This window comes from Pelodiscus sinensis, chromosome 23, assembly GCF_049634645.1.
Source record: "Pelodiscus sinensis isolate JC-2024 chromosome 23, ASM4963464v1, whole genome shotgun sequence".
In the NCBI taxonomy this organism is placed as follows: domain Eukaryota; kingdom Metazoa; phylum Chordata; order Testudines; family Trionychidae; genus Pelodiscus; species Pelodiscus sinensis.
Genome location: NC_134733.1, coordinates 5,971,907 through 5,995,052, shown reverse-complemented (window position 1 = coordinate 5,995,052; position 23,146 = coordinate 5,971,907). Strand labels below are relative to the sequence as shown.

The 23,146-nt window shown below is 60.0% G+C and overlaps 1 protein-coding gene across 34 annotated transcripts in view; it reads right to left on the bottom strand.

Annotated features, from left to right (window-relative positions):
• Positions 1–23,146, bottom strand: part of ARHGEF10L (Rho guanine nucleotide exchange factor 10 like) — a 247,907-nt gene that overhangs the window by 70,217 nt on the left and 154,544 nt on the right. For all 34 annotated transcript variants that reach the window (XM_075906164.1, XM_075906178.1, XM_075906145.1 and 31 more), the window contains 4 exons: positions 19,251–19,337; positions 18,374–18,606; positions 17,228–17,382; positions 8,076–8,221 (listed from right to left, as the gene is read on the bottom strand). In XM_075906164.1, the coding sequence (XP_075762279.1) occupies positions 8,076–8,221; positions 17,228–17,382; positions 18,374–18,606; positions 19,251–19,337 (621 nt within the window). The remainder of the gene's footprint in view (positions 1–8,075; positions 8,222–17,227; positions 17,383–18,373; positions 18,607–19,250; positions 19,338–23,146) is intronic.

Sequence of the window (23,146 nt, the reverse complement as noted above, 5' to 3'; positions counted from 1 at the left end):
GTGTGTGTGTGTGTGTCTGTGTCTGAGTGTCTCTCTCTCTGTCTCAGTGTGTCTGTGTCTCTGTGTGTCTGAGTGTGTGTGTGTGTGTGTCTCTCTCTGCGTGTCTCTGAGTGTGTGTCGCTCTCCGTGTGAGTGTGTCTGAAGTGTGTGTGTGTCTGTGTCTGAGTGTCTCTCTCTGTGTCTGAGTGTGTCTGTGTCTCTGTGTGTCTGAGTGTGTGTGTGTGTGTGTGTCTGAGTGTCTCTCTCTGTGTCTGTGAGTGTGTGTGTCTCTGTGTGTGTGTGTCTGTGTCTGTGAGTGTGTGTGTATCTGTGTGTGAGTGTCTGTGTGTCTGAGTGTGTGTGTGTGTCTGTGTGTGAGTGTCTCTCTCTCTCTGTGTCTATGAGTGTGTCTGTGTGTCTCTCTGTGTGTGCCTGAGTGTGTCTCTCTCTCTCTGTGTCTGTGTCTGTGTGTCTCTATCTGTGTGTGTCTGTGAGTGTGTGTATGTCTCTCTCTCTCGCTGTGTGCATGTGGGTGTGTGGGATCTGCCAGCTTTGTCAGTGACGATTTTAAGTTTTCTTCCAGGTCCTTGATGACAACACCGAATAGCGGACGGCCAAGACCTGATCCCCACGGGGTCCCACGAGAAACATACCCTGTTCGTGAAGCTACCCTGTTTAAAACCCAACCCGCGAGCTGTCCAGATGTCCAATTTCTGTTTCCAGCTCCCCCCGCTTTGTTGGCTCTTCCAACTCCCCACGAAGAACGGAGCATGGAGGGACGGACTTTGTGGAGGAAAGCGACGCGCACGATCCCCTGCACACCAGAGGCCTGAACGCTGGAACTCTGCCCTTTTGGCAGCTTTGCAGCCTTCCTAAAACTCTGTTAATTTCCCAGCCCACATGCTGATTTGCAGGGCATTACCCAGCATGCCCTGCGCCGAGACGTCTTTTTTTCCCCTTTTGCAAAGAAGTCCCAGCCGGCTCGTGTCATAAATAAGAGAGGAGAGAGCAAACTAATCCAGCCCCGCAATGCATTATTCATCCCCGGCACTATTGTGATGACAGATTTACAACAGCTAATACATGCAAACTAAGTTTGGGCACTTAAATGTGAAATTTAAGGGTGGGAGAAAAGTCGCTACAGCTGCAGGAAGTTCGTTCAATACGACAGTGAAAGGCAGGCTGGCTTCAGCCCTGTCACTGCCCAGGAGAAGCTCGGCTGGTTCTGCCCCCCTTCCCCTAAGATGCCCCATCCAGGTGCTGCTTTGGAGCCCTTCGTTCCAAGGCCCTGCCTGTGCGGGGTCATGCCAGAGCTTGCACGTTGGTCTTTAAGCCGGCCGCCGCCGCCTGGTTTGTCTCTACCAAGCTGCACGTTTCCTTCCAGGCTGGCTTGCAGGCATGAGCTGGGCCCCCCGGCTTCGCCTGGGAGACCACGACTCTCTCCCTTCGCCACCGCTACCGCCACACCCCCAAGAAACCCAGACGATGCCGGGTGGGTGAATCTCTCCGTTATACGTAGCCAGACCCCTGGCTGGTGTAACCTGCCGCAACTTCCTATGCCACCCGGCCCCTTGTCACCTGCTTGGGACCATCGTGCTAGGCCCACTGGGTGCGTAGGTCACTGAGAACACCCCTTGCCCTTCCTCCTCTGGGTTGTCAGGCTTTGCTCCTTTCTTCTCTGCATCTCGGGGGAGCCTTGCCGGGCCCTTGGTGCATAATGGAGCCCTGCTCCGGACTTGCTCCTTCTCACGCTCCTCTTACTGCCACGGTATCCAAGCGCCTTCTGTGCAGGCCAGCAGACACGGTCCCCTCTTCGCTGCTCCCCTCCCACACGGCAGGCCTCTCCGGAATCGGCGACGGGGGGAGAGAGGAAAATCCCCCAATGGCTCCCTGTTCTGTTCACTCCCTCTGGGGCACTTGGCATTGGCCACTGTCGGCAGACAGGACACTGGGCTAGATGGCCTTTGGTCTGACCCACTGAGACTTTTCTTATGTTCTTAACACCAGGGCTAAACATCATCTCCCCCCCAGAGTGTTGGGGCCACCTCTCCCTCCCCAAGCCATCCACCGACCCCCCGTTCGCTGCTTTAAGTCTGTTCCTTGCTCCCCCTCTTACCCACGGCCTTGCCAAGGCTCAGAGGCGCCAGCTGTCCCCTTCTCCGTACAGCGACACTTGAGGCTGTGCCGAAGAGCCGCCGTAGGGGGTTTGGCGGAGACCAAACGGGGATCCAGACGCAGGAACAGGCCTGCTGAGGTGCCCAGGCAGAGCTGTGGTGTAGGGGGTGCTGCTGGCTGGATCATGGTTTGGGGCAGAGATGGGGTGGCTTGGTCATCCACCTGCCGCCAGCCAGAACGGCTGGGCATTGCCGGAGCTGGGTGCAGAACTGCCTGCCTGTGTGGGGGGGCACAGCGGAGAAGCGAACTCCTTCCAGCGCTGGCGTCGGGGGGCGGGGCAGGAGACGCCGGGACGGGAAGAGGAAACCGGGCGCCGCGGAACCCACTCGGCCTTCAGGTCCATCAGGCGCCCAAAGGGAAAACTGCAGGATCCGACGTGACGGGGGGCGGCCGTGGGAAGGGAAGTCATTTCACATGCACGCAGGCCTGACAGCAAAGAGCCTCTCCGGCAGCCTGCCCGGACGGCTCTCCCCAGCCTGCCGCATGCTGTGAAACGCTGCCATTACAGGGAAGACGCGCCCCCGTGACGCCCGCCCCACCCCCTACCCCGGCCCTGGCGAGATGGAGCGTGTGTGATGGTTGCGCGGACTGTCATTAGCTGTATCCAGAGGGCCGCGCCGTGGAAGGAAGCCCATTTCCTATTCCGCTGCCAGCAGGGGCAGCTCTCTATTAACGATGGAGCGAGTTCACCGTGTTCCCGCGCAGAATGGAAATGGGAAGGCGCGTGCTCAAGGCCAGCTCCCCCCCGCCGCACACGCCACCCCTCGACGTGGCAGTTGCCACTGGGTGGCCGACGTGGGTGGCTTGTTCGGTGCTCCCCTGCCCCCCCCCCTTCCTGGCACGCTCCCCTCGGCAATCGGCAGGCCGGGCATAAAGCGCAGGCTCCCTGCAGCCGATCCTGTTTAAAAGCCGCTGGTGCTGTGCTGGTCTGAAATCATGAGTGCCAAAAAGAGAGGGGCCGCGGCTTGCCCGGCCGGGGAAAGGAGGGGTCATGGCTGCTGCGCGGAGGCTGAACACGGCGACCTGGCCCTGGCAGATCCTCCCCTGGGGATCTGGCCCATTGACCCCGACTGGAGATCGGGGACTAGACTCCCTTCTCCCAGCCAGAGCTGGCACCACGAAGAACAGAGCAAGCACGTTCTGGGGGGTAAGACATAAGCTGAGCCTCTGGATGCCTGGCTGGAAGAGGAAACTAGCCCCAGACTAGCTGCCTAACCTCAGACCAGTCACTTGGGCCATGTCTACACGGCATGAGGGGGGGATGAGCCAACCCACCTGGGCCACATCCGTTCAGCAGCCCCACGCACGGCTGGGGCCAGCCCTATGCCCGCGGGAGAGTGGCCTCCGGCGCCCAGCGGGGAGGATTCCGCCAGTCCAAGGAAGAGCTCTCCCTGGTTGGCTTAGGGCAGCGACCCCAGGGAGCTCCCAGCGGCCGCGTGCCCCCGGCTGTCCAGCGGGGACGCCCCTCCCCTCAGCGCGGCGGGCTTCGAGCACATTGCGACTCGGGAACGTGACCCAAAGGCTCCTAGCTTGTCTCCACAGCCCCGGCTCCCATTTACAAGCAGTGGGGAGGGAGGAGGGGTCTCAGTGCAGCCCCTCACAGCCCCCCCAGGCCTGACGCCTTGCTAGTTTCCCTCCAGCTCTCTCATCCTCCCCAGCAACCGGGGCCAGGCGGCCCTTGGAGGTAGCTAGGCAGCCCCCTTGCTGGGGTGGATTTGCACAGGTGGCCTCTTAAGAAAGGAGAAAGGAACAGGCTGCGTCCCCTGGCCCAGAGCCAGGTTGGCTCTGTGGGGGCACATGGGAGCACCAGGAGCTGGGCCGGCCGGACCCGGGTCCCCAGTCGGAGCGGATGGGCCCGGTTTGCCCAATGGACGGACTGCCGGGAAGGAGGCATTGAGGGTCGGGCGGCCGATGGCTCAGAACCCAGGCACGTCGGGGCCGGCGCCCGAGAAGGACGGCGCCACGCTCTCTGCAGGGGGAGGTCTCGCAGAGGCTGGAGAGAGACAGGCCAGTGGGGAGTTTGCGCTCACAGGCAGAGGCCAGGGAAAAAAGCCCCTTAATGATGCAGCCCAGCCCCTCGTCAGCGGGAAACCTGTGCTCTCACCAGACCGACTAATGAGCTGCAGCCACACAGCCTGTTGGGCAGGAGGAAGCTGGGGTCGCCGGGCCGGCCCGGCAGAGAGGCCCTGACCCCACCGCCGTGGCTGGGCACACGCACGCACGCGAACAGTCTCCCCAGCCCCGGCGCGGCCGCCTCCGTTCAGCCCCTTGCGGGTGGAGCGTTGTAGCAGCGTCCCCGGGAGCGGGCGCAGCCAGGCGAGGGTGCCGAGGGGGCCTGCAAAATCCACTCTCCGCCTGCCTGCGCCACTCCCAGCTGGAAAGCCTCCATCACGGCCTTCAATGCCTGTTTGTGCTGCAGGCGCGGGGCCCTTAACGCCTCAGCTCAGAGCGCAGCCCCGCGTCACCTCCACAGGCTGCCAAGGGACGGGGGTCTTGGGGGTGCTGCCAGCTGCACCAGCTTTAACGTCTGGGACTTGAGTCTGCAGAGGGGGCCCCCAAAGCGGGCCTGGAAGCACCAGCTGTGGGAGGCTGGGGTGCGGTGCACCGTGAGCTCTGGGGGGCGGGCGTCCTAAAACTCTGGGGAGCCTGACTGGGAGGGGGGATGGGGGGGGGCGCCACACGTTTATTTAACCATTTCACAGCCAGAAACAGCAACAGCCTACAAAAGCCTCCGCTCCTCCTCCACACCCACTCCCCAAACCCGGGGGAGCTCTGAATCCCACCCCCGGGGTGCGGGAGAGGGGTCTGTGCCAGCCCTCCCAGCGAGCCTGCTGCATCCTGAACATGGCCCCTGGCTCAGGATCCCAGCCTGCAGCCCCCTGAGCGGGGCTGAGGCCCTTCAGCCTGACCGGGACCCGCACTGCCTTCGCGTGGCCTTTTAGAAGCCCCCATGCTAGGGCCTGCCAGGCAGCCAGCCTTTGTTAGACTGAGTTCTCCCCCCTCCCCCGCTCTGGTCCTTTGGAAACTGAGTCAGGCCAAGGAGTCACGTCGGACGAGACCCTCATCCCGCAGCTCCGGCCAAATGGGCCTCTACTGGAGCTACAGGCCCCTTTCTGTTAGGGTTGCCATACGGTTTAACAAAAAATACCGAACACTCCCCCCCCCCAAAAAAAAACGGGGGAGGGGGTGGGAGAAAGTTATTGAACAAAAAAAAAAAAAAGGTGCTGCACCTTTAAATGGCCTCACTTCCCCCGCCCACGCCACTCCCTCGCCCTGGCTTTCATCCGAGTGGACATATCACATGTCCAGTATTTTCTGGTTTTTTTACCGGACGGGGGACCCAAATAACGGACAGCCTGGTCGAAAACCGGACCCCTGGCAACCATACTTTCTGTGGGCCGAGCTATTGCAGTTCTCGGTGGCATGGGGAGCCCTGAGAGGAGCCAAGAGCAAGATGTCCTGTCGCCTGGGGCTGTGCAAACGCCATCAGACAGCTCCCGGGGGGCACCCCACACTCCCTGCCAGCAGGCTAGACACCCCCCGTCTTTGGGTTTGCCAAGCTGAGCCTCTGCCCGTCTCTCGCCACTACCACCCACGAAACCACTAAAACTCCAGGGTGCCAGGCCCATTTGCCCAAACGAGTCGGGGCCGGCCGATGGGTCCCATTCGGCCAGCAGACGGTTACCTCGGCCCCCCATCTCCCCCCGGACGCTGGCGGGGGGGGGAGGCTGGTAAACGAGCAGCACTCGCACAGCCGCGACGTGAGCCCGCTCCCTCCCCGTTCCTGCGCCGAGGGCCATTTCCAATCAAGTCGCAGCCCATTAGGCATGAGGCGGCATGGAGAGGCCGCGGCCCGCACATCCTTGGAACAACCCATCTCCCTCCGCGTAATAGGCCGGGAGCGCTCCCAGCGAGCCAGTGGCCAGCAGGAGCACGGGGAGCGCTCAACCGAGAAATGCGCCCTCGTTAGAGGCCTCGCTGCTGCCGTTAGATGATGGGGGAGCAGGTTCGGGAGGGTGGCCCCCGGAGCACCTCCAGCTGCATTCGCTTGTGCACGGCGACAGCCGCACGCGATGCATTGCCCGCAAAGCCTTCCTGGGCCCGTCGCAGGTGGGGCGGGCAGGGGCTGGCTGAGCCGAGCGGGAGGGAAGCTCGCATGTCTCCCCAGGCCCAGAGGGGGTGTGGGGTTCTCGGCAGGCTGTCGGGGGCTGGCTCGCCTCTCAGGAGCAGGGGAGGCGTTGCCCCAGTCTCCCTCACTAGAGAGGACACTGAGGGCTCGTCTACCCCTGAAACGCTACCGCCAGCCCAGTGCAGCTGCACCCCAGGGGAGACGCGAACGCCGAGGGGAAAGGTTCTGCCCTCGTGGTCGTTCATCCACCTCCGCGCCAGGCGCTACCAGAGCCACGGAGGGAATGTTCCATCTCCCCAGTGCTGTCTGGGCAGGGGCTTAGGTCAGCTTATTTACCCCCCCCGGGGGTGGCTTTTTCACACCCCTGAGCGAGGAAGCTGGGTTGATGGCGTGCCCCAGGGGTCTGTCTACACTACAGCAGAGAGCGGAACTGGCTCCAACCAAAACAGCAGCAAAGCCACGGCTGTCCAAGCCGCCTGGGTCCCGGAGCAGGTCTCCAAGCCCATCCTGCCACGGCGTCCGAGCCGCTGCTGTTCGGAGCTCGCTAGAGCAAGCTCGGGTCTGTAGACGCACCCAGAGGTGCTGGAGCAGCGGCCTCTCCCGAGGGAGAGCTCAGCTTGTCCCGGCTGGCGCACTGGGTGCACGAGAGCCAGTGTTCAATGGGGAGAATCGGGATTGCGAGCCGCCCCACTCCCCCAGTACGTTCCAGAGGCATTAGCTGGGCTGCGTGTCGGGCTACCGGCCTCCCTGCTCTCTGCAGGCTTCTGCCCCCCTCTCTCTTGCAGCCAGGCCTCAGCCGCCCCACTGCTCCTCCGGCCTCCCCGTGTAGCTCTGGCGCCATCTTGGCCCACACCCCCAGCGTCACTCGCTGCCTCGACCCGCATGGCCCCGACGTCCCTCTGGGCACGGGCTACTCCAGAGCACCCAGCGCCCTGGTGGGGGCTGCTCCCCACACCCCTCCACAGCGACGGCTCCACGCTCCTTCCCCATGCCAGTGCCTTTGGCAGGTCCCCCTCCCGCCCCATCAGAAGCCGGGTCCGGGAGACCTCACACGCGACGGTGCAGGGGCCAGGACTACTAAGAACACGGAGCTCCGCCGAGCCATTCCCCCCTCCCCCACCGCAGGTCCTGTGCCTGCTGCCCAAGGCCCGTTCCCGGGCCCTTTGGTGCCTGGCTAGGCTGCCCCAGGCTCCGGCCTTCCCCTTTGCAATCGTCCCAGCCTTAGCTCTGCCGGGCCCCAAGGCAGGCAGAGCCCAAGACAAAGGGCACGGGAAGAGCTGGCCAGGGTAGATCCGGCTCGGCTACTCCCAGCCTTGGCTCCAGGGCGGCTGATGGGAGCACGGATGAGACGGCACCGGGGCCGTGGGGGCCGGCGTCACAGCCGACCCCGAGGAGCAGAGAGGCTCACGGACCAGTGACGCTCCCCTCCTCCCGTTCAGCCATCACAAGATACTCTCCCCTCCCCTCCGCTGCTGCTCAACGCTCCCCCCGTCCCCCTCCCCTTCCCCTTCAGAATAGCAGGGATCCCGCAGGGCACAGGCCAGGCCGTTCCAGGGACTCCCAGCCCAGACACAGCGATGGGGAGAGGAGCGTAGAGCAGCGTAGCACCAAAACCAACATGCCCCAGTGGGGCAGGGAGGGTCAGTCGCCCAGCGCGCAGGTCGAGAGGCTGTGAGGGGATGTGCGGGGAGGGCAGAAGGGGAGGAAACCCCACTCTGAAGGCAGCTGGAGTCTGGGCCCCCGGCGCTGCAGACGGCAAGGGGAGCGGAACCGCCCGGAGGACCGGCCGTACCTGAGCCTTCAGGCTGGCAACATCCAGCACGGTGACGTGGTTGGCACAGCTGGCCCACACCGTGTCATCCAGCGTCAGCAAGGTCCGCACCGGACCGGTCCCCACCTCCAGACAGCTGGGCTGCGCCTCCAGATCCCAGAGCCCCCCTGCAGCAAGGGGAGAGAACAAAAGCCGGCGAAATCAGAGACTGCTCAGAACAGACCAGAGGAGGAGACACCTTGGAGCCGGACCTCAGCCCCCTTCCCTCCCTCCAATCCCACAGGATCTAGGGCTTCCCCCTCAGGAGCCGGATCAGACGCTGAGCCCCAGCTGAAACCCAGGGCATGACACGGTTGTGGCACAAGCCACGCTTTCCACAGACAGCTGGAGCCCCACTCTCGGACCATCCCTCCTTCCATTCACCACCTCAGCGCCGCCCCGAGCCAGTAACCGTCACTAGTTCCTGGGAACATCTGCAGCTGACCGTGGGCACGACCCGCCCGACGCTCTCCCCAGCACCCAGGCAAGGCCCCCACGGACTTGAGCTTGGAAGCCTCTGGCCTCACGCCAGGCCTTCCTCGCACATCCAGCCCTCAGAGGAAGAGGTCCCGCAGGGCTGGGGTGTGGCGCCTGTCACGCTGGGGGCAGGGAGAGGTGCCGGCATAGCTCTCCCTCCTAGGACTCCAGTCACACCTGACATGTCTCAACACACTGAATGCTGCAGCAGGAATCACACAACACTAGACCTCGAGAGTCACCAAGTCCAGTTCTCTGCCCTCGCGGCAGGACCCTGCACCGTCTAGACAATCCCATTCAATCTGCTCTTAAAAATCTCCGGGCATGGAGATTCCACAACCTCCCTAGGAAAACAGGCACAGCTCTCATCCCTGCAGCCCTGACAGCGTGCATGGGCTATTTATAACCCGGCAGCCAGGTGCCGGAGAGGGGGGATGGCGCGGGACTGTTGGCACTGAGAAACACGCAATTCTGGGGAGCACGCGGCAAACGTCGCCTTTTCAATCTGGCAGTGGCTACGCCGGGGCTACCTCACTACTCTGCCTAAACTTGGGCAGCAGCCTCTGGGCGCTCATTAACTTCTCTGCCATGCATGGGCACGGAGAGCCGAGCCGGGGGAGGGCTGGAGCAGGTGGCAGAAGTCAGCTGGCTTACAGCCTCCTTCGCAGAGCGCAGTGGTGTAACACAGATCCAAGGAGAAAGGGGTATGTGGGAGGCGGGGGGATTTCTGATAACAGAGACAAGCCGGGAGGAGGGTGCAGGGGGTGTGAAGGGAGAGGGGTTTGAAAATAGCCCCGATCCCAGGCCCTGCCCTACTGCCCAGTGAGACGTGTCTCCGCGGCGGCTCTACACCGGCGCAGCCACACGCGATTGAACGAACGCGCGTTGGGCACACGGAGGCGCGGCAGCTTTGAGAGCCGTGGAGCCCTTCTGCACTTCCTTGCGCTCGGCCCAGCCTGTCATTAAGAGAAACTGAACTGCCTCGGCTGTTTCATCAGGGCATCCTGCTGCGCCAATTTCCCCACACAAGGCGCGGCGGGAACGACCTCTCCCGCCCCTCGCGTTTTCTGATCCGCTGCCAGTTGACCCTTCTCGGCACCTGCCTGACGCGAGCCATGAAAGGATCCCTTTGCTCCCCGACTCCCGCCCCGCAGCGTGCGCGACTCCACAGACGGTTTAAAGGGCTGGAGGCGGTGGCTTCTCTTCGGGGAAACGGGGACGTTGAGGAAGCTCTAATTAAAGCGACGCCGGGTTACGGATGAAGCCTGAGACTCGAGAAGAAGAGAGACAGGATGCTGCCAGCGGCGTGTGATGCAGTGTGGGGACTCGGGGCAGTTGCATGCTGCCTGCTGGGGGTTGCGGTGTGGTGTGGCGCAGGGATAGAAACCCCTCCTGCTGCAGAGCACAGCCTCAGCCGCTCACGGTTAGCATGGGCCATCAGGGGCAGCGAGACAGACCTCCTGCACATGGCTGGCCACAGAACCGCCCCCACCCAACCTACTCAGCTCAAGAGGGAACTTTACCAAGCCCCCGCTGGGTAGGTTATTCCTCAGCTCCCAACTTCATGCTGCCTTGTTTCTTCCTGGCCTCTGGCGTTGGCCCTGAGCTAGGTGGAGAGCAGGCTGCGGGTGGCCAGGAGGGGGAGACATGGTAACACCAACCAAGCCAGTGTTAATTAGCTCTGTTCGAAGCAGAATTATTGACAACTCCCAGTCCTGAGAGCTCGGAGCTGCAGCCTCCTTGCCTGAAGGGCCCCAAGCTAAGGGCTGAGACAGGGACGGGGGCCCTCAGAGCTCGTTTTTTTTTAGCACATTTGGGCAATTCAGGTCCACATCCATTCAGGAAGGACCAGTATCTGCTCAGTGCCCTGGGCTCAAAGGGGAAGTGCTGGAAGCCTGGGGAGGACACGCCATGTTCTTCAGGAAAAACAGAGAGGCTGAATCCCTGCTTTAAGCCCCTAATTGAACTCAACTCGAAGGCAGGAGAACCACAGACCTGCACCGTCATAGCAGAGTGGCCACGCCCAGCAGGAGAGCCACAGACCTGCACCCTCAAAGCAACGTGCCCACGCCCGGCAGGAGAGCTGCAGATCTGCACCGTCATAGCAGCGTGTCCAAGTCTGGCAGGAGGGCCACAGACCTGCACCGTCATAGCAGTGTGCCCACGCCCGGCAGGAGAGCCGCAGACCAGCACCGTCATAGCGGCGTGGCCACGCCTGGCAGGAGAGCCACAGACCAGCACCGTCATAGCGGCGTGGCCACGCCCGGCAGGAGAGCCGCAGACCAGCACCGTCATAGCGGCGTGGCCACGCCTGGCAGGAGAGCCACAGACCAGCACCATCATAGCGGAGTGGCCACGCCCAGCAGGAGAGCCACAGACCAGCACCCCCATAGCGGAGTGGCCACGCCCAGCAGGAGAACCACAGACCAGCACCATCATAGCAGAGTGGCCACGCCCGGCAGGAGAGCCACAGACCAGCACCGTCATAGCAGCGTGGCCACGCCCGGCAGGAGAGCCACAGACCAGCACCCTCATAGTGGCGTGGCCACGCCCGGCAGGAGAGCCACAGACCAGCACTCTCATAGCGGCGTGGCCACGCCTGCCAGGAAGTGTCCAACCCAGGCTCCTCAGAACCTCTGGGGCAAACTTCCACCAGGTCCTTTTTCTTCCCCCAAGCTTCCTCTCTCCATGCAGAGTTTCCTTCCCTCCGCTCGTCACTGACAATAGTTCTCTGCCCACAGCTCGGTCAGGCGCACCTTCTCACATTCGCCACTTGCAAACTCCCACCATTTTGAGGTCACATCAGAGGGCTCATCTCCTGGTGGGACAAGCTTAGTTTTCAGTCAGGCTCCTAGCGCAGTCACTTCTGCGAAGGTTCAATGCCCAAACAGAACCACTATGAGCATGTAGCCTTCACAGCGCAGGACGGCACCGAGTCCCATTGCAGTGTGAGACTGGAAGCCACCCCCAGAAGCCAGCCCCCTGTGCTGAGGAAAAGCCAAGGACCGAATAAACCTAGCCCAGCCCTGACAGGCATTTGTCCAGCCTCTTCTTAAAAACCTCCCTTGATAAACCTATTCCGGAGCTTTCCTCTCCTTCTCCTTAGAAAGTTCTTCCTGACATCTAACCTAAATCTCTCTTGCTGCCGGTTAAGCCCATTATAATCTGTCCTCCTTTCAGTGGACACTGAGCAATTGATCACCATCCTCTTTATGGCCGCCCTGGACACAGTGGGAGACTATCATCAGGTTCCCCACTCTCAATCTCCATTTCTCAAGACAGCACGGGTCACGGAATTTCACCCCGTAATTCCTGCAGCGAAGGAAATTTTTCCCTGCTATTGAAGTGACATTACAGAGCCGATTAATGTGTGGTTGAACTAGAGAGCATCTTTTAGAAAGACATCCAATTTGGATTTAAAGCTTTCCAGTGATGAATTCACCATCGCCGCTTGCTAAGCTGTTTCAATGGCTAATTGCCCTCACTTAAAAATTAGCATCTTATTCCCAAAATGATTTTTTTTAAACTGCAAACCATTGGACCTTGTTATGCCTTCATTTGCTAAATGAAAGGGCTTCCTACAGTCAGATCTCTTTTTGCTGGTACCTGGAGTTTGTAATCAAATCATCCCTTAGCCCTCTCTTTGATAAGATAATGATCTTAATCTATTTAAGTCTGTCCCCAGAAGGCCTGTTTTTCAATTCCTTGATCGTTTTTGGAGCTCTCTGAGCATTTCTGCAATATTCGCCGAACATCAGCGGCTCCAGAAAATGCTCCTACAAATGAAGTCGCTCACCAGACCAGTTACTTTCGGCTTAAGAAGCTGCAAGAGCATTTATGGAAATATTTCTTCTTGAATTATTTATCCCGCCCTCCTCAGGTACTTCACACCAAAAAAATCTCTGCAGAAGAACTATAAACAGGGACTGAAAGCAACCTGGGCAGCCATCCCGTCATTACCTGGGCTTGGCAGACCCTGGGCTGGTGTGGATGGGCACCGCTCTACTGACTTCAGTGTCACTACACCGATTTGTACCACTTGGGGGCCTGACCCAGGCTCCTGGGCGCTGAGAAGCAGCCTTGGACGAAACTGCGAAAAGCTTTTGAGAGAGAAGCTGGAGACACTGGCATCCAGCCAAGTGAGAAGAAGGGAAGGTAAGCAGGTGCGTTGCTAATTTCTGCCCTTCTGGTCAAGGAGGGAGAGTGGCGAAACGGAACAGAAAAACTTCACTTCCTGAGGCCACTGTGGGTCTCAGCACCAGCTCCAGCTCAGCAGCCTCGGTACAGAAAGCGACCGGTGCCATCTGGGTCGGGTAATAGCACGGTGACGTCTGGCCACACACACAGGGCACCACATGTCTCCCGTACAGCCCGCAGCGGAAACACGGACGGGAACACACCAGCCTGGCGGGAGGGCAGAGCATGTCTGCATATGCTCAACCCACACCCGCTCTTACATTAATGGTCTCACTAGGATCCCACGCCAGGCCACCTGCAGCACTGGCTCAGTTGGAAAAGTAACATTCCCCACGCTGCTGCACGCGGCCTTTGAGCGCCCGCACCCAGCACCGGCCCAGCGCCACGGCAGGAGAGTTCAGGAACCCAGCGGCTGCGCTTCCGAGCCCAGGCCCTTAGCAGAGCCCCTGTGAGCAGGAGAGGGATCGAGGACTCTGCTGGCTCATACACCGTTGTCCTGGACAGCATGCCCACGTGTGGCCAGACACCGAAGCCTTGGGGAGGCTGGACGGCCACGCTCCGTGGTAAAGCCAGACGAGGGTGATCAGCAGCGACCCCCATCTGGGACCCTACTGCAGCTCAGGAATTAGTCTCGCTCTCTAACTACCGGGTTGGCACAGACACGCCTTCCCCTGCGGCCCCGCGGCTTTAACCTCGGGCCAGGGAGCTGGTGGAGTCTGCCCCTACGCTGCTGACGTGTTCCCCGCCTTCCTCTCCAACGCCCCCCAAGCCAGAGCCCAGCAGGGCCCCTAGAGCGCAGGGGACCCATGCTCCTTATGCATGTCTGTGCCCAGTCTTGCATGGAGGCTCTTTCCTGCCCTCTAGTGGCAAAACAGAGCTATTTCCTCGCCCACTCCGTACGGTCCCTCCCACACAGCATCCTCGCACGGGGATGTAATAGTGTAGTCGATTAACCAATTAATTGATACGCACATTTTTTTAGCAGGCTGGCCAGCAGCCCAGCTCAGTCCCAGTTTGCACTGGGTCCCGGACCTACCCCCGCTGCGGTTCTGTATTTAAAGTGTATTAGGGGGCAGGCAGCTCGGCTCAGTCTTGGCTCACGACGGGTCCAGGAGCTCAGACCCCTCCTCTGGACAGGGGCTGCTGCCATCCCGCGCTGCTACTTCTGTATCAGGGGCAACCGCACAGGGCGACAGGCAGCCGGTCCGCAAGGGGAGCTGGTTTTTAAACTGTCTCCCCTCACGGACCAGCTCCCGCCTGGCAACCTCCGCTGCTGCCTCTGATAGAGCAGCAGCAGCGCAGAGTGGCAGAGGGATGGGGGGGCTCCTCAGGAGTGGGGCCAGAGCCCATTGGCTGCTGGCCCCACCCCTGAGGACGATAAAATAGTCGAGTAACTGATAAGAAATCATTAGGTTAATTAACTATTCAATTAATTGTTATTTAACATCCTTACCTCACACTCCACCACATGTCCCATTATCCCTTTGGGCCTCTCAGCCCCCTGCCAGTCCTACGCGCCAACTCGCACCTGAGAGCCAGGGTCTCCCCTGGCAGATCCTTCCCGGGGTGGGAGGACCAGTCACAGGCCCTGGCTGGGGCTGACTGGCCTTGGGCCAGCCTCACCGTGCTTTCCGGGGACGCCAGTTGGTTCCCCCAAGATGCCCCACGGTTTCAGCAGAACATTAGAGCAGGGGGAGCTGGAGACAAACGAGAGAGCGGCTGATTCTGCCAGCCACCAGCTCTGAGAACTCCATGCAAGTCCAGCAACGAGCCAGCCTCCAAGATCCTCCACCTCAGACAGAAGGGAACCTGACCCCCTCTGATGCCACACGTTGGAGCCCAGCGCCTGGCCTCTGTGCGGGCTGCATCCCCAGCACCGGCACCAGCTGAACAGACACTGAAAACACAGGCAGACAGGCCCAGGCTGCCTTGGGAAGCCAGGCTGAAGGGCTGGGCATGAGAATGCCACTGGAAACCCTGCCAACCAGCACAGAACCGCCCCCCCATGTACACCCTCCCAGAGGGCAGCCACGGGCCCAATTAGCCTGCTGCCCCTTTAGCTAAGAGTGGTCAAGAAAGCACAAGCCAAGAAATTCATTCCCGTCCCTCCCCCCTCCCAGCCAGTCTGCCAACCGTCCCCCATGAAGGGTAACCCTCAGCACAGGAAACATGGGGCACGTCGCGGAAAGTCGTTACAGCCCCTGAGTCCCAGGGAGCCAGATCCCGAGAGAAGCAAAGCCCAGCCGCCGGGGAGAGGCGGGGAGGAAGTGGAGGTGTCACGGAGGAAAGGAGAGGAGAGAGACGCAGGGACGGAGCAAGCAGAGGGCGCGGAGAGCTGTTTCCACTCCGAGCAGTGCAGGGAGCCGGGCTCCCTCCCTATTTAGCCAGCAGAGCGAGAGCGCTGTGATGCATGAACCCTGCAGATATGGGCACATATTGACATTTCCCTCTCCCCACCCCTGCCTGCCTGGGAGACGGCGTGGGTTCCTCTCCCCCTTTAATTAAAATCTATCAATGCCTTATCAAAAACGCATTTAAAAAAGCCAACACGCCGCAAAGCGGAGCAGGAGCTCTGCACACAGCCCCGTGGATAACCCTGCGCGGGCGGCGGAGACCCAGCCGCGGAGCACGGCACAGGGAGAGGCAGCAAAGAGCCCTCCAGACCTGAGGAGAGAGTATTCCCCGCCCTACTGCAGGACACAACACACCCGGCCCCCAGCGCCCAACCCAGAGGGGGACGCTGTCCATAGCACGAAATCTCGACCCGGCCCCCCATCTGGGCGTCTTCCTCTCTGCCTGATCCAGTAAGACGCTGACGATCACTGATGCCGGCACAGGTACTTAGTCCTTTAGCTCCAGGGGCTGGGCTATGTCCTCTGGGCTCTGAAGGTCCCAGGTTCAAATCCTGACAGCGACCAGGATGACAGTCAGCAGGGATGAATCTCTTCAGCCCTCTTTTGACAGCCTGAATGGTGTATATGGCTCTGCCCTGGCCCTAGGGTTGCCAGATGGTTTCACAAAAAATACCGAACCCAAAAAAACAGGCTGGGAAAAAATTCTGTTGAGCAGGAAAAAAAAAGAACCGCAGAAAAAGTTGTTGAGAAGAAAAAAGAGGAAGTGACCCGAAATGCCCTTTAATTCCTGGGCCTCGGGAAAAACAGAAAATAGCGGGCTGTCGGGTTCAACACCGGACATCTGGCAACCCTACCTGGCCCTCAGTAGAACAGTCAATTTCCCCCCAAAATTCTCTCTGGCTAGGCATGGCCACAATCAGTCGAAGGGTGGCTACCAAGCCTGGCTGGATTCGATTTATTCTGGTAAATGGAGATTGCCAATTTCTCCCGGGCGGCCTCCTCCTGGCAGATGTCTCTCTCTGGCAACACTTGTGGAGCTTGGCAGGCCAAGGAACACTCCTTGTGTTGAATGGATCTGACACACCTCCATTGTCCATCCAGAACGCCGAGCAAGGAAGTTTAAAAGCCACTTGGAGACAACGTGGGTGTGCGGCGCCAGCGAAGTGCCAGCCAATCAATAGGAAATTAGTTTAATTCTCAAAGAGGATTTTATTTCTGCAGCTGTTACGAACCCTGAATTCCAGCGATTGCATTCACTTAGCAGCAGCTCCCTCTCTATATATTTACAACAGCAGGAAATAAAAGGTTTTAAATCGCTTGGCAATAAACTGGGATCAATTTTCCCCATGTGGCGTAGGGAAGGTTTGGACAAGACTCTGCCTCCCCTGGGTCAGGTTTAGTATTGTTCCCTTCAGAGATGTGGGGCAACCAGGGCGGCTACGCCTGCAGGCCACGGTTACCATGTGCAAATGGCCACGAGAAGAGCAGTAACTGATTGAAAACTGAAGCCAGGATGTGGTATACGGGACATTTCCATATCCCATCATCTCCTGTCTTCGGTACATCTACGGCCTTCATTACAACAATAGCCGAGTGGCTCTCCATCTCAGACATACTTATCCCTACAACAGCCCTGGGAGGCAGGGCAATACTATGAGGCCTGTTTTAGATATAGGGAAATGATGCACAGAGAGGTTAAGTGAGTTGGCCAAGGTTATGGAGGGGGTCTGTGGCAGAGCAGGGATTTAAATCCATGGCTTCCATCTCCTCGGGGCCAACCGGTGCCACTCCACCATCCTTCCCTTCTGAGCAGGACACTGGCCACAGGCTGGCTGTTTAGAAGATCCCATTCCTTCCCACCCGGCCAGCACGAGGCATGTCACACGCATGGACCAGGCACCAGTACAACAAACACCGAAGGGTTAACTAGCGGCCCTCCTGCAGCCAGGCCAAAGGTGAGACATGTCGCAGACCCGCTGCTGGGAGAAGGCGGGGCGATCATTCCCGTCGGGCCAGCCTCACTCCAGATCCCTGGGGAAGGCCGGTTGAAAGCAAAGCACCGGTCCCCCTCCTTCCTCCCCTCCCCCATGCTGCTCTCGTGCTCACCGCTGTTTCTGGCGTAAGCAGCAACGGTGCCGTTCTGCAGGCCGGCGAACAGGTAGTCCGGGCTGTGCTTCAGGGAGAGGACAGGCTGCAGCCCGGGGCTACTGCAGGTCAGCAGGCACTGAGCCCCCGTGTCGATGCTGCCATAGACCAGGATGCTGGACAGAGGGGAAAGCGTGGAGTTACCATGGTGAGCGCCCAGCCTGGCCAGCTGCTGAGCACACCGGGAGTCCTGGGCACAGGGTGGGCAGCGGGAGGAGGCCCGGCTGAGCCGCCTGCCCAAAGCAGGGTCTGAACATGCCCCCCCCACAGCTGATTTCTTCTGTTTCTGCCCCACCCGTTTGCTCCCAGACACAGGACGGTTTGGCCCAGCTCTTCCAGGCCCAGGAGTTAGCCTGGGGCAGGCACAGCTAGGAGCAGACAGCTGTGTCTGAACTGGAGTTCTGGGACTGGCTGGCGCCTGCAACGCCAAACTCAGGGCTCCGCCTCAGGGAGGTGCCATCAGGTTACGTTCACCACTTGGCAGTTTCCCGTAGCCACGGAGCTAAGTGAGAACGTGGGCAAATCAACATGCGCAATGCCAGGAGCGCCAGAGAGAGAGCTAGGTCTGGGGACACCGGAGATGCCCAGAGCTTGGGCTTTGCACAGGCATCCTGCTGCGGCAAATGCAAGACGAGACCGGGGGGTGGAGAGGACAGATGGGGGGTATCTACCGGCTGTGATTTACAGAGCCTGTCGGGGGCCTGGACTCCACCTTCCAGGCCAGCGGAGGCAAGAAAAATATGGTAGAGAGGAAGAGAGTTAAAAGCGCTTTACGAGAAGTGCTCCACACACAGCCCCGCCCATTGCTCCAGGAGTGGAAGGTGCATCCAGGCCCACGGTGGGAGACACTGGGTGTCCTCACAACGCTACTGGGTCACAGGAGGAGAAGGAAAGCCAAAGGAGGAAACCAACGCAGGGCCAGCCAGCCGGATATCTGCAGTTGACAGTGCTGCGGGGGGTAGCAGGCCGCTGGCATTCCATACACAGCACGTCACGGTGGCTGACTGACGGCGATGACAGGGGGCAGCTGCCTGCATACAGGATACCACGAGGCCGAGACACCACCCTCGGGAGACGGTGCCGCCGAATCCCCTACCCACAACTCACCTGCCGTCCTGCAGCCCCAGGCAGATGGTGGGAGGCGGAGCGGAGGGCTGCTCGGCCGCCGTTCCCGAATCCTCCGCTTTTCCCTGCTCCGGCTCCCCCTCGCCGGCCTCAGGAATGTATTCCATGCAGAGCACCTGGGAGGCCACCGGGAAGGACTTCACCGTGCGGGGCACCGAACGGTTGAGCGAGAAGATCTCCACCTGGCCTGCTGCGCCTTCCTGGCCTCCCCCGACCTGTGGAGATAGAAGCAGACACCCGGAAGGGCTTTTGACTTCCGCTCCCGTCGGCTGGAGCATCGCCCCCACCCCGAGCCGCCATCACCACGGCAAACACGGGGCCCCCCTCGTTCCCTGGCTTTGCCACAGTGGGGGAGACCAGAATGGACAAGCTACGTGGGCCATCGTCGTGACAACTCCTCCCCTGGCTTTGACTCTCTGGCCAGGGACTAAGGGGCCAGGCTGGCTGCACACAACAGCCTCAGCTGGGCCGCAGGCTCTCTGAGGTGCAGAGGCATGTCTGAGAGCGGAGCCTCCGCCCCATCCGCACTCACTAGGCCGGGGGGTTCATTAAGATGCGTCCGCCCGGCCTTAGTATCCCGCAAGGGACCAAAACGTCTGGGGCTGCGGCGTTTCACCGCCCTCCCCTTTGCTGCCAGCCCCCTCCCCGCTGACACCGACCAACGGCGTGCTGGCCCGGATTGCCCAGGACCTCGGCTGAACCCCGCCCAACGCATCTCTCCTCTTCACCTCGCCCATCACCGTAGTAGCTGGACACCACAGGCCTCAGCGACTTCGGGCCCAGAGGGTGAGCCCTGCCTGGCGCTAGCCCCCGACTCTCGGGAGCTGTTCCCCGGCAGATCAGCTCAGGCTGCACTCACCCACAGATACCCCTGTGGCAGGGAGGTGCTGACGGCCGAGAAACCCAGCAGCGAGGACTGGACGGGATTGTGCACCACGGCTCCAAGCTGGAAGAGAGAGGGGGACACGCGGCCGTCAGGGCAGGCCGGTACAGCGCTTTGCTGGGAAGCGCCGCGTGCGCACGAAGAGCCGACGGACTCCCCGCCACCGGCCTCTCCACCGCCCTTCTGCACCCCCGCGTACCACCTGGGGGAATTTGATCACATGCTCCCCACACTGCCCGGCGGTGAGAAACACCCCGGTAGAGAAGATGGCCCCCTGGCTCCTGACCGCCCCAGGCCCTGAGCCGAGCCATCTGGGGTTCGCAGACAAGCCTGGACGTGTCACTTGCCCACGGAGATGCTTGATCCTTCCCTCCCATCCTGGCGACGTGGGATTCTGAAGAGCCATTTTGGGAGACACCGGTTTGAACCCCGGTTTTCCATAGCCAGCCTCTGGATGGGCATGTGGGGTATTTGGGGAGCTCTCCACTCAACACAAGCTGTATTGGGGAGGTGGGAGGCCGAGGGAGAACAGCCACTGCCCAGCACGCAGCCCGCATGCCTCGGATCCTAGCGATCCAGCTGGCTTGGAATCAGATGCCAGCATGCGTTAAGACCCAGCCTTGAGGAAATGACAGTGTTGGCAGGTAAGCAGCCTCTTAATAATATAATAAATGGAGCTATACCTCTCTAATAGAGCTGGAAGGGACCTTGAGAGGTCATCAAGTCCAGTCCTCTATCTTCACAGCAGGACCAAGTACCATCCCTGATAGATTTGCCCCCGATCGCTAAATGGCCCGCTCAAGGATTGAACTCACAACCCTGGGTTTAGTAGGCCAATGCTCAAACCACTGAGCTATCACTCCCACAAGAAGGGGGAGGGTGAGGGCGGCAAAGAATCACAAACAGGCCCAGGGTAGTTTTTCAGCAGCACGTCCGTGACTCAGGATCACAGGGCAGCATCAATCACATGGGCCTTTCTGGAACGTCTCTCCCAAAGCGATTCGCTCAAGGTCACGCAGCGAGCGCAAGGCCGAGCCAGGAGTGGAGCCCGGCACCCTGTCGGAAGGCTCCATGGTGGAACCGAGCGAGTCTCCCGCTGAGCTCCACACCGCAGATCGCTATCTTGGGCGGGAGTGGGGGGTCTGGAAACACACTGACTGATCAGCCTCGGAGGCAGTTTCACATAAACGCTGTGGCACAAGCCAGACAAGGCTTGTTTGGCTCCAGGTTCCCTGCTCTGACCACTAGACTATTTTGCCTTTGCAAAACCCACAAATGTTCTCAGAGGAAGAGGGGCGCTGTAAACCCAGACCCCCTTCCGCATCTTTATTCCCTCAGCTGCTATCAGAGCAAACTGAGACAAAACAGGGACTTCCCAGTTTCCTCCGCCGCACACTCAGCCAGGGATCTCAGTGCACGCACGCAGACAGAGCGTCATGCACCTTTTCTCCCTCATCTGCACAGCGAGGCGCTCACAACCGAGACATCGTCTACACTGCGGCTTTTGCAACATGAGCCTATGCAAATGAAGCACAGATTAGCATATCGCCATGCTTTGTTTGCATAATTTATTCAAGTCATTTTTTGCGCAAGGGGTTTTTGCACAAAAACAAGCAACGTGAACGGGGTTGTTTTGCACAAAATTCCCATTTTGCACAAGATCCTTATGCCTCTCTGGGATAAGGGTATAAGGATCTTGAGCAAAACGGGGGTATTGCGTAAAAAAAAAGTCCACACGGCTTGTTTTTGCGCAAACATGGCTTGAATAAATTATGCAAATGACGTGTGGTGATATGCTAATCCACGCTTCATTTGCATAGGCTCTTGAGGCAAAAGCCACAGTGTAGACGTAGCCTGAGGCTCCGCCTGTCCGAACAGAGTCTCAGCTTGCTCTCCATTGCTCCACTGGCTCAAAGGCTCCCAGAGCAGAAAAAAGCACCAGAGGAGAGAGACTCAGGGGAGCAGGACAGAGCTGTTTCGACAGGCCTGACCCTAAACGTGTGGGCAAAGCCGGAGCATCCATCACTTGCAGGGGAGCCAATAGTGATGGCCTCCAGCAGCTGCCTGGGTGGGCAGAGGGGGGTAGGACTTGAACCCTGTGCTCCCCTGGCAAATCCCCTATCCAATAGGCCACTCCAGAACCCATCCCATCTCCCTATCTTGGGGTAGGTCTACACTAGCTCGTTAATTCGAGCTAGGTAGGCAAATCAGGCAACCGGAGTTGCAAATGAAGCCCGGGATTTAAATATCCTAGGCTTTATTTGCATATTCCCGTCCGGCCTCCGTTTTTAAATCCCCCTTCGTTTGAACGAACTGCCCGCGGCTACATGCGGCAGTTTAAAGTTAATCCGAACTAAGTCCTCAGTTCGGATTATCTGTTACTCCTCGTGGAATGAGGTGTAACAGTTAATATGAACTAAGGGGGATTTAAAAATGGCGGCCGGACGGGAACATGCGAATAAAGCCTGGGATATTTAAATCCCGGGCTTCATTTGCAACTCCGGTTGCCTGCTTTGCCTACCTAGCTCGAATTAACGAACTAGTGTAGACATACCCTTGGAGATTTCCCCAGTGCCTGGAGGCATCTGCAGACACAGCCTGGTGCATAGGACTTCCCTCCCCCCCCACACACACTATCTAGCGCCATGGGGCCTGCCAGGATGGCAGAGGGCAACCAAGCCCAAAGAGTCGGTGTTGGCTGGGGAGGGGTGCGGTTCAGGAAGCTGCTGACTGGGTGCATCTCCCCAAGAGCCTCAGCGAGCAGAGATGCTACGAGCCCAGCACACGGCCCTTCACCCAGCAAACCTGCGAGGGAGGGCAGTAACGGGCAGGCTGCCAGCCCTTCCCCACGGACGAAACGCCCCCTCCCAGGGGAGGCGCATGAACAACGCCGCCATCACTGATGGAGAGAAGCCCTTAGAGAAGATTCGCCTGCTGGGGCAAGATTCGCCCCTCAGCTGGCCCACCCCTGGGCACAGAACTGGGCCTCACCTCCCCCGGCACACGGATGAATACGTGTGGACCCCGAAACACGGCTCCGGCTGCGAGAGCAGGGCTTGTGTAGCCCAGGAAGCCACGAATCGGACACTGGCGCCACGCAGCAGGATGGGGAAAGGGTGAACAGCCCACAACCGACCGCTCGGGCCAGCGCATCAGAGACTGATGGCCAGGCTTGGCAAAGCTGGCCCCTTGGCCCGGCCATGCAGCACGTGCTCAGAGGCCAGCTCTGGCCGGCCGGTCACCACGTGGGCCTCACTCCTGCGGACTCCAGGACAAGCCCGGAGGATTGGCAACTGTGCTGGTACACGAAGGAGGGCACCACCCCCTTGGGGTACCCCATCTCCCATTACTACAGCGTTTGCTAATGGCATTCAGCCCTTCAACGAGCGCCCCCGTTAGCCTCCCCTGGGGGCCTTTCTAGCCTTGTTTTCGGTTTAATTGACCGACGTTATTTATTCATTCAAAAGCACCAGGACCCGGCCCATCTGTTTGGCATGGGCTGCCGAAGCTGTTCTCGCAGATGGCGCGGGGAGGGGCTGTACAGAGGCACGGACCAGGTGGCGAAGGGGGATGCCAGGAGTTCGAGAGGAGATGCCAGGAGAGAGGAAGATGGGAGGGAACAGAGCAGGTGCGAAAGGGAGAAGCCAAGGCCTTTGCTGATGATCACTGCAGGAACGAATCCCCCAGCGCAGGATCTGATGGGGAAAGGGGCTTGCTCAGCCTGGTCATAGAGACCCCGCAGCCGGCACTGCTCCAGCACAGGAACCGCGCGGGAGGTTTGCTGCAGCGCAACCAACTGGCTCACAAGCATCTCCCCCCTCTCCCCCGCAAACTGTGACATGGTCCTCTCCGCTCCGGAGAAGCCCAGCAAG